Below are 15,797 nucleotides of genomic sequence, written 5' to 3'. Positions count from 1 at the left end.
CAAATTTCTTTATTATTTGCTATTCTTTTTGTTTCCTGGGGGTATCGTTTTATCTGCTGATTCTCAAGAGTCAGGATTACCTTTTCAGAGATTGCATGAATGAGTTGATGGTCAGTGATCCAGGAGAGCAGATGCTAGAGTCGCTTACTTAGTTGGGCTTGTACACCAACTGTTTACTCTTATTTCCCAGGATTATTCACCTCGGAGAAGGATAACAGAGGAAGGGAAAAATGAGAGAAGCTCAGAAAACAAGCTACTTAACTGCCTTAGGCTCTTCGTCTGTGCTGTAAAACATTTGTGTGTTTCTGTAAAGCACAGAACTTAGTGAGATAATTATCCAAAGATACTCTGATCTGAATTAGAGGGTGTCAAAATTTGTCCATCACCACTGGCCTGACATTTTATTATTAGGGATTTGTTTCTTGAAGTCAGTTTTGTTCTTTAAAAAAAGCCTCCTATCACATTGCGAATTCCACGCTAATTGATTCCCTAAGGTTGATATCCGACTTAGAGAAACGGCACTTGTACACAAGGACTATTGTTTATAATTGAGGACAAATGGAGACCATCCTAAATATTCATTAGTAAGAGAACAACGTGACCTGTTCTGAGAACAGTGCTCTCGCAGTGCAGTAGTCAGCAGGCAGCATCAGCATCGCTGCGAGTCTGTTTGAAAGTAATTCTTAGCCTCCCTTTTGATCTCTCAGAATTATCTGGAGATAGGCTCCAGAGATCTGTATTTTAACAAGCTCTGGGTGAATTCTTAGGCTTCCTTAAGTTTGGGAAGCCCTGATAATCCAAGTACCACAGGTCAGTTAAGGTATGCAGTATATGTGCGTATTAAATGGACGGGGCTTCAGGACTTTGTTCTCAAGGGAAAAGCAGATTGAAAACATTATAGGTAATAACCATAAACCAACCAAAAGCCAACATTGTATATTTTCTATGGGTGTGCATATTAATATGTAGAAAAACAGTAGCAAAGGGAGAACACAGAACTGGTAAGTGATTTCCTCTGTGGATGGGAATGGGGAAAGTGGTAAGGCAAAATCAAGAATGAAGAACAGTGGTTAAATGATACTTTAGTCTTACCTCTGTTTAAAAAAAAAATTTTTAAACAATATACAAAAATAGTGCCAGTTCTGTAAAAGAACAGTAATGAAGGGGACTAATACTACCAGATAGTAAAATGTATTATACGTGGTAATAATTACAACAATTTAGAATGACTCTTACTTATTAGAAAGACTGCTCAGTGAAGTAAACGGTAGTCTAGAAACAGACCAAAATCACATAGGGACTTAATATAAGATAAAGGTGTGATTTCAGACCACTGTGAGGAAAATGCTGTTAGGATAAATGTCTAGCCATCTGGAGGGAAGAAAGATGGATCACGTACCTTACACTGATAAAAAATTCTAGATCGATAAAGATTTAGTGTAAGAGTGAAACCATAAACCAGAGAAGAACATGGAGAAAATAAAAATAATCTTAAAGTAGTAAAAGGAGAACAGTGGATAAATTAGACTACAGAAAGAATTTAAAAGTTGGCAACCAAACTAAAAAAATCCTTAAGAGCTCAGTTAGGTCAATTAAATGGAATATTGTGCATCTGTTGGTAAAACTTGAGGTAGTTGTGGTTGTGCTGACACAGGATAATTGTTAAGTTAAATAAAACACAAGTGGTTTTTATGCAGAAACTGGTAGTGGTAGTTGTCTCTGGGTAGGGGTCTTGGGCAGGAGTATTAGTTTTTCTGTATATAGTTCTTCTTGAAGCTTTGCCTTCTATATGCGTTGGTTTTACTATGTAATTAGTGAAGATACTTTAAAAATTATAGCAAAGGATTATAATAATCATATTGGGTATTATGAGGCCAGGCATTTTACTAAGCACTTCCCCAGCAGTAACCCTATCCAAGATGTTCATTGATGAAGAAACTGAGGCTTAGAAAATAATTTATGAATTCAAACTTGCCCTTGCTTTTGCTGTGCTTCAGGGTTTTCTCAGAACTGGTGTACTGTGTTTGGTTTTAAAATTGGGACAGAGGAGAGGTATAAGTGTGTGTCATGTTGTATGTATGTTCTAATCTAAACTGCTACCTTCTACCTTTTCCACTTTTGTAAACTTCAGTTTATTTTTCTTTGGCCTACTCTTCATGGTCTTTCATAATTTTGTTTACCAGACTCATCTTCTGGAATTGCCCAACAGTAACTTAGTTCTTTTTAAAGTGATTTACTTTTGGTTACAACTTGGATTTATCCCACCTTTGCATTTTTTGCTTATGCTGTGTTCCTTGACTTGAATCTCTTCTTTCAGTTTTTGTGTTCCAAACTTACCTATAAGATCTAACTGAAATTCCACTATGTAAAGAATTCCCAGGCCTATCTAGCCTAATACAGTTTCTACATGTGCTGCTTCTGCTGCTTTCTTCTACTGTGATTTGACTTACAGATTATTTAACTTCTCATGTAAATTCTTCTAGGCAAATAATTGTGCATTATCCTTTTTTGTATTCCTTAAATATTAGTCAATCTCTAAGGGTGTTATTTTATATCTTTGGACGTTTAAAATAATGGATTTGCAGAATAGAATGACTATTAAGATTGAAAGTTCTTCCCAAGCCATAAATGTTATGGATAAAGCTTTGGGGTTTAATCTAGAAGACTATTTAAATATTGTAACCAGACTTTTACATTTAATTAAAATCAAAGAATCTCTTTAAAAATGAGATAGTACTAAACTCGAATGTAAATTTTACGTATACTTTCTGATACATGGTTTTCAAAAAATCTTTTACAGCATATCAGGAGATTCTTCTCGGTCAAACCTTTTTGAAGATGCAACAAGTGCGCTTGGTAAGTATCTACATTGTAAATGACCTTGTAAGAGATAGAGGAGAGGTTTAAGTTTCATTTTTCTAGATCATGATAATGTGTTAGTTTTAATGGTTGCTTATAATCAAGGTGTTAAATGATTGATTTAGATAAATACTCAATGTTACTAAAAACCTTGTAAATTAATGTTTTATATATTGAATCCTTTAAATTGTACTGTTAGAGTTAAGCATACTCTTTTCCTTAGTGCAAATAATTGTTCCAAATGTGGATTTTAAATGAGATCTTAATAAAGTTTGATCTGTGTTCAGGTTTATTACAAAATGTCTTTGAAATGGGTATAAATCTGTCTCACACTTCATCTTTATTCACCTCCAGCCTTTATAACCCTTTCGGTTCCCATCTGCATCTTGTTGCTTATATTGTACTTGTAGTGAAAATGCCTTTTTATCCCAACTTTCAGTTATACCTGTTGAATAATGTGTTTCCATCTTTCCTTCACACCTAATCTTTCAAAATCAGTTTTGGGTTTTTTCCCCCATTTTCCATTCTAACAGCTTTGGTACAGTTTCTGCTGTACATGGTAATTACTGGTCAATTAAAACTGGGAACAGCAGCTTCAGTAGACTATGAACCTCTGGATTCCTTGCTTAGCTGCTGTAGCAGCAGGGTTTCAACAGCAGTAGCACCTTATAAGATCAGGATTGTCCTCAGATCTAATTGGACTTAAACTCCATGATGCCATTATTGCCATCGAAAGTGGCATACTGATTGCAATAGCTTATAGGAAGAAAATAGTTGTTTAAATAATTAACCTGAAATCGCCTGGATGTACCAAACCCACATCCACATCTTTGAGGGATTGTTTTCTGGGTTTACCCTGCTACCAAGTGAGTATGAGTTAGTGTCCAATCAGGAGAACAGAAATCATTCTATGTCAAACAGGGAAAGGCTTACTCTTAGGAAATTGTTGCAGAGATACTGGAAGGGCTCAAGGAGATGACCCAGATATCAGTTAAGTGCTCTGCAGCCTCAGAGCTGAAACCAGCTGGCACTTGTTCTGATGCAGGAGCCCAGGTGTCCACTGCTCTGCTCCTGATAGTGCTGTCTTACCTTTACATCTCATATCTCCTAGAACATCCATTCTCAACTTTATGGCCTCGGGTTCCCTTTACTCTTTAATCTTTCATTTACCTAGTCTTTATTTTACCTGGTCCTTAAATATATGCGTTTTCGATGGTTGTGATCTAGGCCATAGTCCAAAGTTCAAACTGTGGGAATGGTAAATACTATCCATATACTGTAAGGATTCCCAGGATTATAACTCCAGTACACATCTTTCTTGGAGCTCCTACACTCATTCATTAAACTGGAACTGAAAAACCTATAACCTCCACGAACTCCTGAGGTTCCATATTGACTCCTCATTTATTCCCCCATCTGATTCTTCTTTTTGTTCCTTTCCTTGCTTGCACCATCACCCTCTATCAAAATGCTGACATCACCCTTAACCCTCCGCGTCTCCTGTTGCTCCTCCTCCTTGAAGTCTCTGGAGTACTTGTTTCCACTGCCATTTAATTGCCTTAGTTCATGTCCTTACCTCACGGATACGCTTGCATCATCCTCTAACTGCTTTATTCCCTGTCATAGTGGACTTTCTAAAAGGTAAATCTAATGAGGTCATTACTAGTTCATTTCTTAGATCCCTGGTGACACAGAAAATAAGTCTAAAACTCACTATTAGGACATATATAAGGTACTTCATCATGACTTCTTTAGCCTCTTCAGCTCTGTCTCATGTTGTCCATTGTCCCTAATTTTTCTGCAAGCCATTTGCCTTTTTACTTTTAAGATCTAAAAAGATGCTTAAGGGCATTTCTTTTTGATTTTTTATAACTTGATTAATTAGAAAGCATAATTTTAGGAGACGTAGCATAATGATGAGGTGTGAGGCCGCTGGAGTCTGACAGCCTGTGTTTGTGTCTCTGGAGCATGACTTACCAGCCACCGATAACCACGATCAAATTATTGATCTCTCTAAGCCACAGCCTCATCATCTTTAAAAGGAGAGGAAAATAAACCTGTCTCATAGAGTTATTGTAAGAATTAAATTAGAAACGCCAAGTTAACATAGTATAGTTCTGATGTTTCACGGCACTTAATTTTGTTTATATTGATGCTAATTTCTGTATCTGGGAACTAGAGTACTGAACATGTATTGGCACTTGAGTGGCTTTGTGCTAGCGTTGTATCAATGGGTAATGAAGGAAATAAAGGCATTAACAAGTCCTTCAAAGTCATTACTCTGAACAAGATGTCAAAGGCCAGATTTGCTCAGTGATATTTAGTTTCTTAAACTCTACTTTCTTAGCTATTAAATACTTTTATTTAAAATTCTGCAGGAAAAAAATCGTTCAACTGATAATGCGTGTGTTAGGGAAACAGTGATGCAAAATAACACAGTCCCTTGAACAGTTGAACTTGCATTCAGATGGGGGAAGGAAAAAAGAGGGAAACATAAAGTAATGTTGCAAATCATGATGAATGATGTTAAAAAAAACTAATGGCTTTCATAAAGAAAAACAAGACACTTACACCTGGGATAGCTAGGCAGTGCCTCACTGAGACTGTAATGTTTGAGAACTGGAGAAGGTACAGGAACTGGCCATCAAAGATGTCTGGTGAGTGTAAAGGTTCTGGGGCTGGAGAAGGTATGATTTGTGAAGTAAACCGGAGAAGGTCAGTGTGGTGTGTGGAGGATTGTTGAGGGTTGGGGACCCGAAATGAGATAAGATTTTTTTTTTTTTAAAGTTTACTTTGCAGCTGGCTGAAGAATGGATTATAGGCTTGGGGACAGGAGAGGAAGCAGGGTATAACCCAGACCAGAGGTTGTTCTGGACTGGTCTTAAGTGAAAATAATGGAAAAAGGGGGAAGTAGATAGGTTTGGGGTATAATTTAGAGATAGGACCTACCAGATACATTAGTAGATTAGATGTAGGGGGTGGGGGGAAGGAATTGAAATCATTCAGGTTTCTGGTTCAAGCACTTGGATAGATAGTAGTGCCATTTATTGAAATGGAGACGGCAGATAATGGTGAGACGCATGTGAGAGGGAAATCTTTAGAGTCCGAAGTCACATATTGGTTGAGGAGAGAGTGGGATGTCAGGAAGTGGACACAGCAGGGTATGTGCAGAAGGGTATGGCTGTACAGGGAAGAAAGCACACAAATGGACCAGTTCCTGAAAAAGGAATTGGGATGCAACAAGGGCAGCATGTTTTTGTTTTTAGGATGATATTCAAGAACATAGTTAACTGCTGATCTGGATAATTAAAGTGGAGAGGGAAGGATAGGCGATGGACAAGAGAGGATAACCAAAAGGTCCAGTTCTGTGAGGAGACAAGAAAGGGAACGGCACCCAGAACACAAGTGGAAGAAAAGATGGCTTAAGTGGGATACGTTTAGTGGGAGAGAGTTGGCTTTCTTTCAATCACAGGGTTGTCTGTTGCCTGACGCCCCGTTTCTCCAAAAATAAGACCTAGCTGGACCATCAGCTCTAATGTGTCTTTTGGAGCAAAAATTAATATAAGACCAAGTCTTATATTATACTTTATATTATATTATATTATATTATATTATATTATATTATATTATATTATATTATATTAGACACGGTCTTATAGTAAAATAAGACCGAGTCTTATATTAATTTTTGCTCCAAAAGACGCCTTAGAGCTGATTGTCTGGCTAGGTCTTATTTTCAGGGAAACACAGCATTTCCATGAAGAATGAATTAGAGTTGGAGAGAGCCTGTGGGAAGTGACTTACTGGAATGATAGTGCTTGGGGCGTTGTAGCAGCTTTTCATGGTATGTGAAATTCTAACTTTCTAGCTTCTAACCTCCTTTTCCCCGCTGCTTGATAATAAAAGGTGTCAAAGGAAAAATTGAACTTGTTACAGCAGAGTTGATTGTTTGAAATGTTCCTCTTGTCAAAAATTATTTCATCTGTCTCTTCTTCCTGGTTACAATCCCTGACCTGCTAGTTCTATCCTATATTTGTGCTACATTTGTACCCAATATTTTTATTATACTTATTAAACATACTGTATTAGTTTTCTGTTGCCGCTGTAATGTTACCACAAACTTAGTGGTAAAACAACACAGATTTATTATCTTATGTTAGAAATCTGACATGGGGCTCACTGGACAAAAACACAAAATAAAGGGACTATATCACTGGGCTAAAATCACGACTACATTCCTTTTGGAGACTCTAGAGGAGAATTTGTTTCACGTCCATTCCAGCTTCTAGAAGCTATCCACATCCCTTGGCTCATAGCCCCTTCCTCTGTCATCAGACCAGCATAGCATCTCTGATCCTCTTACCTGCTTCCCTCCTACTTTTAAGGACCCTTTGATCACAGTAGTCCCCCTCAGATAATCCGGAATAATTTTCCCAATTTAGCTGATTAGCAACCTTAGTTCCCTTTTGCAAGGTAACGTAACATACCCTGTTTCCCTGAAAATGAGAGCAAGTCAGACAATCAGCTCTAATGCGTCTTTTGGAGCAAAAATTAATATAAGACCGGGTATTACATTATACATTATATTACATTATATTATATTATACCTAGTCTTAGTAAGACCAGGTCTTATATTAATTTTTGCTCCAAAAGATGCATTAGAGCTGATGGTCTGGCTGGGTCTTATTTTCAGGGAAACACGGTAGGTTCCTGGGATTGGCAGGGGTAGGGGTGGGGAAGTCATTATTTTACCTACTCCATACATGTTGTAGTTTATACTGTTATTCGTCTTTGTATTTCTAGCACTGTAGTGCCTGAAACATTGTATACATGTATGTACTCAAGAAATATGTGGAGAAAGTTTAATTATTAAATGTTCCCCTTCTTTCCCCTCCCACCCCACACACCTTTTTGTAGTGACAGGTCAGTCTTACGAGAATATGGTAACTGAGATCATGTCAATGGGCTATGAACGAGAGCAAGTAATCGCAGCCCTGAGAGCCAGTTTCAACAACCCTGACAGAGCAGTGGAGTACCTTTTAATGGTGAGAAACGTATTTTACTCTCTTCATTCTAGTTGTTAAAGACGGAAATCTCAAAGAAACAAAGATTTTAAAAGAACAGTAACAACTCACAGGAGAATAATAATATATGCTAGATGATTTACATAATGCTTTTATTTTTTCTTAGTATGTTAACATTTGCATTGATAAAATGATCTCTTGTAAAAAATTTTGATGTGATTTTTAGTTACAAAACCTCATGGCTAACTGAGTTGTAAAATTGGCTATCCATTTCAAGTAGTACTTTCTACCCCAATTATGTCATCCACAAAGGATGACAGCTGTGTATTGTGGGGATGGGACAGATTTTCCATCTAATCCAACATTTTAGTAGCTTTTTTGACAGCATAATCCTGGATATACTATTTAGAGCAAAAGTTTCACGTTAGAAGCCCAAGCCAAATTTTATTTGACTTATACTCTAAATTTTTGTATAATTAGTTCAACTTTTAAAAATTGGGAGATTTACTTAAAACTTCGCATAATTTGGTTTATCTGGACAACTTGGATCCCAAATTTTTGCAAGGGATTAGGAAAAGTTTTAGATCAGAGACTCTTAATTCACTATTCTCCAGTCCGTTCACTGTTTCCTTACATAGCATTATGTGGCTACTTGCCTGGTTTTATTGGCATTTGAATTGTTAGCTTGTTTATAGTGGGTAGCAGTTAAGGGAATTTTGAATAAGTTACTGTTTTTTATTAGCATAAGAAACATTTTTGGGAAATAGGTTGTGGGCATGGACTGAAACCCTTGATATTAATGACAATGAACGTTTTTCACAGATGTGTCATGGGCTAAAGTAGTAGCATAGAATTTTGGAATAACTAGATTAACATTTTTCAGTCTTAACATTTTATTCTATAACTATCTGGTGTTTTGAAGTATTATCAAAGTCTAAATTGCCTTAAAAATCATTTTTGAAATCCACAATCCTAAGTCTTAGGGAAACAGTCCACAGTTCAGCCCATTTCTATGTTTCCGGGTTGTACTTTACTTCTGCTAGAAACTCCTTTTTAGATAGTAGTTTTGGCAGTCACAGTCATGAGTGAATAACAGCTCTGCCTCCAGCAGTTATTAGGTTATTATTAGTTATTAGTTATTATGTTATTATGTAAACATCGTTTCATGACTTATTTTTTAAATTACAAAATCCCTTACTTTATACATTAGATCTGTACTGTCTAGTAAAGTAACTGTTAAGTACAAGTAGCTATTTAAATTTAATTAAGTTTTTAGTTTCTTAGTAACATTATCCATATTTCAAGTTCTCAGCAGCTCCATGTGACTAATGGAATTGTACTGGACAGCACAAGTACAGCACTTTCCCATCAAGTTCTGCTGGGCAGTGCTGCCTGAGCTTATAGCAATATGGGCCCAGCAGTAAGAGCTCTACACTGCACTCAAGCCATTTCTAATCTAATCTGAATATATGCAGCTTTCAGATAAGTCTGGATCCTTCCATTGAAGCAGACATCTATTTGATACTTTTGGAAATTAGACAAGGATATTGAATAGATTCATAAATCTTTTACTCTGTATAATGTTTGACTACCTTTAAATGATGGGATATTTTAAAGTGTGGAAATTGTGTTATAGGGAATCCCCGGAGATAGAGAAAGTCAGGCTGTGGTTGACCCCCCTCCAGCAGCCACTACTGGGGCTCCTCAGTCTTCAGTGGCTGCAGCTGCAGCAACTACGACAGCAACAACTACAACAACAAGTTCTGGAGGTAAAGTGGGATCTTCGGGATGGGGAGGAAATGGTCCCGAATTCTTAAAATAATTCAGTCTAAACTATTTTGAGGTGAAATTCATTCCCAAGGCATTTGGGTAATTCTTAAAGCACATTCTCTGTTCATTAAAGAAGGACCCAAAAGAAATTCTGCCAAATGGCTATAAAAGATATTCTTGCTTATATTAAACATCACTTGCTGCGGTTTTGGCAAAGGACATATTCTGTTTGTTCTAAGGAAGAAATGTTTTCCATTTTGCATCCCACGTTACATTCTGAAACCTTTTGAAATAGTTTGCTCACCTTCTCTCTCTTCTTGTAAATGTCATAAAGTATGTATTATTTCAAAGCCAGTAGTATGTTAGTGGTTATTATACAACCAAGGAAATAAAATTCCAAGAGGTTTAAAATCTTGTATGTAGAGGTGAAAACACACTTGAATTCAACTGTTCACATTTCCATTGCCAGAAGTTTGACTGCAAAGCAAAGTCTGGAGCCTTTGGTAAGCCTAGGAGTTACTTAGTGCTCTCCTGCATTCCGTCTCCTGTATATTGATAAAGTATTCAAACTGTTAATTTTGAAGAGTCCATTCTTTGATTTTGATACATTTCCTAGCTCCAGTTATGGCAATCAGCTCTAGTTGACAGAATCCCCAAGCATTTTGTGTACCAGATTCGGCATGGGAATGGAAAGAGGAGGCCACACTTTGGGGTCAGATTCGGGGTGCTGTCCCATTCAGCAGCACTTACTGGGTAATTTAGTTTCTGAGTTTCATTTTCTTCATCCGTCAAACTAGTGTTATACAAAGAATAAATATCTATGTTATGTGGTCATTTTAATTTGAATGTCTCATCACTCATTAGTAACTTCAAAAACAATTCTTTTATCTGCAATTTTTGGTTTCCTATAGCATAACCAGACAAATACCACCATCCCCAAAAAGTCACAAGCTCTGTATCTTACTTGGCATTATTAATATTTATTATTATAAAAAGATCTTGAACTAAAGAGTTCTAAATGTATTAATACATACTAGATTGTCTTGTGGCTTATTTATCTCAAGTTTTTATGGATCACAAATGTTTGAAATTTGATAGTAACCAAAAATCACCTTCTAATTGTAATTCAGTTTGTATTAATAAAATGCCTTCTGATCTGCAAACCTGAACTCTTAACTTTTAAGTATTAAATATCTTTCACTTATTTGGTTTAGAATTTCCCAGAAATTTAAGCTCAGATTGTATTCTTTGAGGGTTTTGGTTGTTATTATAAAGTAAGTGGGTTTTTTATTTTTGTTAGTCCTGGTATATATTTTTCTTAGGAACTTTTGAGCAATAGTAACAACTTCTAGTTCTTTTAATTTTGGTAGAGCGCCGGCAGGGCACAGGTCCTCAGGATTGCTAGAGCATATTGGATACCCAGTGCGATTGTAGGAAAACTTGCTTTTAGTGTTCTGTACTTTCCAACTTTGCTAATGGGGAATAATTTCTGCAGTATGAGATTTGGAAGTTGGTACAGTTTGAAGATTTTTGTCATTTATTTCATTTTATATACATCTGAGAACTCAAATTAGATTTTTTACTTTCTAGTGTCTGCTGTCTAAATTATGATTGAAACAGCTCTTTGTATCTGTAATTGCCACTTTTGTTTAAAAATGTTTATGTGTATTTTAGGACATCCCCTTGAGTTTTTACGGAATCAGCCTCAGTTTCAACAGATGAGACAAATTATTCAACAGAATCCTTCCCTGCTTCCAGCCTTGCTACAACAGATAGGTCGAGAAAATCCTCAATTACTTCAGGTGACTATGTAATCAATGTTAATTTCAAAAGTGGGTTTAGAGTGTATCAACGTTTTGAAAAAGTCCATGAGCACCCTTTTCTCCTCTACCAATTCGAAGAACCGTTCTTCTAAGCTACATTCAGTAGAATACGCTATATAGACAGAGATACTATTAAAAGAACTGGGGTGGAGGTTGGGTAAATTTTAGTTGGTCAGATAATAAGTTTGGGAAACACTTGATTAAAACTCTTTAGCAAAGAAACTATTTAATTTATTAAATATTTTTTTCCCAAGCTTATTACTTGTTGAGCACTGCCTCTTAGAAAACATACTCATGGCCTTAATTAATACTTAGGTCATGAATTATTTGAATTTTGTACAGCATTGTACTGCCTATTAGCGTGGAAGATACAAGTTCTGTTTTTTCTTACAGTTCCCAAGTAGTTTTTAGCATTGATTTGGGGGTGAGGGCAGGGTACATTTCTTAAAAAGAATTTGAATTCTCTGAATTCTTCACTATTTACCTCACTCAAAGAGTACTGAGCTTCTTTAATAATATACAAGAAATCGTATCCTTCCAAAGACTAACCTAGAATCATTCTAAAATATTGCAGTTGCAAAGTTACAGCTTTCTCCCCAATTATTTGTATTTTAGAATTCTTATTTTCCTGAAGATACTTTATATCAATGTGTTGTTTTTCTCTGTCCTTCAAATCACCACAGCAAATTAGCCAACACCAGGAGCATTTTATTCAGATGTTAAACGAACCAGTTCAAGAAGCTGGTGGTCAAGGAGGAGGGGGTGGAGGTGGCAGTGGAGGAATTGCAGAAGCTGGAAGTGGTCATATGAACTACATTCAAGTAACGCCTCAGGAAAAAGAAGCTATAGAAAGGGTGAGTTTAAGTAAAACTACAAATTTAGTTCTTTAGTCACAAGAGCCCCAGTTCAAACGCTCGGTCGTCACGTGGGGCTAGTGTCCAGTGAGTTGGACAGCGCTGATACAGAGTATTTCTATCACAGAAGGTAGTTCTGTTGGACAGAGCCAAGTAGAGCATTGCCCTAGGGATTGCAGTAAAGACTCTCTCTTTCCAGCCTTGCTCTCCCGTCCTTTGTGAAGCCAAAAGACTAGCAGTGAATACTATTCTAGCATGAAATAGTTATAAATATATTAAGGAACTAAAAATTTCATTGACGTTTTCAAATTCAGGCAGAAAAAACTGATCTTAAGGTATATTGTATACCCAATTCAAGATTATCTAATGTTTTATTTATATTTCAAATTTTACTTCACTGTCACTAAAATGTAAAATAGATATTTATATGAATTATATAAAAAATGATACAGTAAACATTAGAACCTGGTATCCCGATTCTCTTCCATCCTTCCCAAGTCGACCAGTGTAGGTTGTGGCACTGCAGTAACCAAGTTTTTATGTTGCTGTGACTAGTCACTCATTTTCTTTAGACCCGATTGCTAACAGTTGTAAATAGGGAATCATAGTACAGGTACTTGCCCTTTCTTAGCCTACAGAGTGTTCTGAGAAGGAACTTCGATAAAGTGCGTTTTAACTTAATACTTAGAAAACCACCTGGACAGTAATTTGTCCTTGTTTATGATATAAACATATCAAGTGTTCAAGGCTTATAATTATATATTTCTTAAAAGATATTTTATATATCATGCTGGTATTTTCCCCTCTCAAATAACCAAATAGCAGAAGTGCATAAATGACACTCAATTGTTCTTATAGCAACTTTTTTTTTTTTAAGTTAAGGTTATCAGTTCTTTGTTTCTGTGTTGGAGAAATTTTTTCTTTTGTTGCTGTGCTATTTTAGTGTCATGCTAAGTGAATATTGCCTAATCCAAGGTGAAAAGGTTTATTCTTACCTTTTCTCTGAAGAGCTTATTACAGCTCTTACTACATTTGGGTTTGTGATCCATATTGAGTTACTTTTTGTTTATGGTGTGAGATGTAGGAGTCTAGCTATGCTCTTTTGCATCTGGTTATCCAGTTGCCCCAGCACCGTTTATTGAAAATAGACCCCACTATATTGTCTTGGGATTCTTATTCAAAATCAATTGACTGTAAATGTGAGGATTTATTTATGGGCTCTCGATTCTGTGCCATTGAGCTATATGTTTATCCTCATGCTATATGTTTATCTTTATGCCAGTTTCTCACTGTCTTGATTACTGTGTCTCTATAGTATAAAGTTTTGAAATCATGACATGTGAGTGCTCCATTTTGTTCTTAACGATTGTTTTGGCTCTTCTGGATCCCTTGCATTTCCATTTCAATTTTAGGAACAGCCTGATTTCTGCAAAAAGAAAAAACTGGCTGGGATTTACATAGATGTTGTGTTTTTTCTGTAGATTAATTTGGGGAGTATTGCCATGTTAGCAGTATTAAGTCTTACCAACCCATGAATATGGGATGTTTTTCCATTTGTTACTAGATTTTGTATCATTTCTTTCAGAAATGAGGTATAGTGTTCAGTTTATACTTCTTGTGTTAAATTTATTCCTAAGTATTTTTATTGTTTTTGATGCTATTATAAATGGAATTGTTTTCTTAATTTCATTTTGGGATTGTTCATTGCTAGTTTTATAGAAATACAATTTAATTTTGTGTATTGATCTTCTATCTTGCAACCTTTGTGAACTCATGTATTAATTCTGATCCTTTGTGTGTTTGTGTGTGTGTGTGTGTTTCTTAGGATACCATTTGCAAGTAGACCTACTTTTACTTCTTCTTAATGTAGATGCCCTTACTTATTTGTTTTTTGTCTGATTGCTCCATCTAGAGCCGCCTGTGTATTGTTGAATAGAAATAACAAGAGCCAATATACTTGTCTTGTTCCAGATCTTACAGGAAAAATATTTCATTCTTTCACTATTATTAAGTATGATGTTAGCTGTGCATTTTATCGAGTTGAAGACAATTCCTCGTTTGTTTAGTGTTTTATCACAAATGGTGTTAGATTTTGTTAAATGTTTTTTCTGTTGTCATTCAGATAATCATATGGTTTTGTTCCTTTTCCTATTAATATGCTTTATTACGTTGATCCTTTGTATGTTGGACCAACCTTGGATTCCTAGGATAAATCTTGGTTATGGTGTAAAATCCTTTCTAGATTTGGTCTGTTAATATTTTGTTCAGGATTTCTGCATCTGTCTTCAGAAGAAATATTGGACTAGGTTTTTTTGTTTCGTTTTTTTGCAATGTCTGTGTCTGGTTTTGTACCAATGTAATACTGGGCCTTATAGAATGAGTTGGAAAGTATTCCCTCATCTTCTGTTTAGAAGAGTTTATGAAGAATTCTTGTTAATTTTTTGTTTAAACAGTTCTTAGAACTCACCATTGAAGGTATCTGGTTCCCGCTTTTCTGTTTGGGAAGTTCCGTGACTACTAATTCAATCTCTTATTATAGGCCTATTCAGATTTTCTGTTTCTTCTTGAGTCGATTTGTCTAGTTCATCTAAGTTATCTAATTTGTTGGCATACAGTTCATAGTATTTCCTTATTAATATTATCTATTTCTATAAAAAGTAGTAATGTTTCCACATTTACTTCTGATTTTAGTAATTTTAGTCCTCAGATTTCTTTTTTCACCTGTCAGTTTGGCTAAAGATTGGTCAATATTGTAGATCTAAAGAAAAAAAGAACCAACTTTTGGTCTTGTTGATTCTCTCTGTTGCTTTCCTAGTCTCTGTTTTATTTGTTTTCTCTCTAATTTTTATTATTTTCCTCCTTTGCTTGCCTTGGATTTAGTCTCCTCTTCATATTTCCTAATTTCTTAAGGTGGAAGCTTAGACTATTGGTTTAAGATCTTTCTTAATATAGATGTTTCCAGCTATAAACTTCCCTCTGAGTGCAGCTACAGCAGCATCCCGTAAGCTGTAGTGCACCATGGTTTTCTTTTGTTTGCATTGTAGTTTTGTTTTCGTTCATCTCAGAATGTTTTCTCATTTCCTTTGTAATTTATTTTTTGATCCATTGGTTGTTTAGGATTGTGTCAATTTACACATGTTTATGAATTCCCAAGTTTTCTGTTACTAAACATAAATTCATTGTATTGTGGTCAGAGAACATACTTTGTATAATTTTGATCCTTTTAAATTTATTGAGGCTTGTTTTGTAGCCTAACATGGTCTTTATGGAGAGTGTTCCATGTATACTTGAGAAGGATGTGTAATCTCTGTTGTTGAGTGTTCTGTAAATGTCTGTTAGATCTAGCTGGTTTATATGTTTGTTCAGGTCTTCTATTTCCTTCTTTGTCTTCTGCCTACATGATCGAATGTGGGGCTATTGAAGACTCCACCTATTGTTATTGAATTGTCTATTTCTCCCTTCATTCG

At 35.8% G+C, this 15,797-nt stretch overlaps 1 protein-coding gene across 1 annotated transcript in view; it reads left to right on the top strand.

Annotated features, from left to right (window-relative positions):
• RAD23B (RAD23 nucleotide excision repair protein B) overlaps nt 1-15,797 on the top strand; it is a 43,409-nt gene that overhangs the window by 23,936 nt on the left and 3,676 nt on the right. The window contains exons 5-9 of the mRNA XM_019734198.3: nt 2,801-2,856; nt 7,777-7,904; nt 9,520-9,652; nt 11,328-11,455; nt 12,160-12,330. Of these exons, the coding sequence (XP_019589757.3) occupies nt 2,801-2,856; nt 7,777-7,904; nt 9,520-9,652; nt 11,328-11,455; nt 12,160-12,330 (616 nt within the window). The remainder of the gene's footprint in view (nt 1-2,800; nt 2,857-7,776; nt 7,905-9,519; nt 9,653-11,327; nt 11,456-12,159; nt 12,331-15,797) is intronic.

Source organism: Rhinolophus sinicus, chromosome 16 (genome assembly GCF_057876585.1).
Source record: "Rhinolophus sinicus isolate RSI-liver-muscle chromosome 16, RSI-T2T, whole genome shotgun sequence".
Taxonomy (NCBI): Eukaryota; Metazoa; Chordata; class Mammalia; order Chiroptera; family Rhinolophidae; genus Rhinolophus; species Rhinolophus sinicus.
The sequence above is the reverse complement of the archived record's forward strand: the minus strand, read 5'-3'. Positions and strand labels throughout refer to the sequence as shown.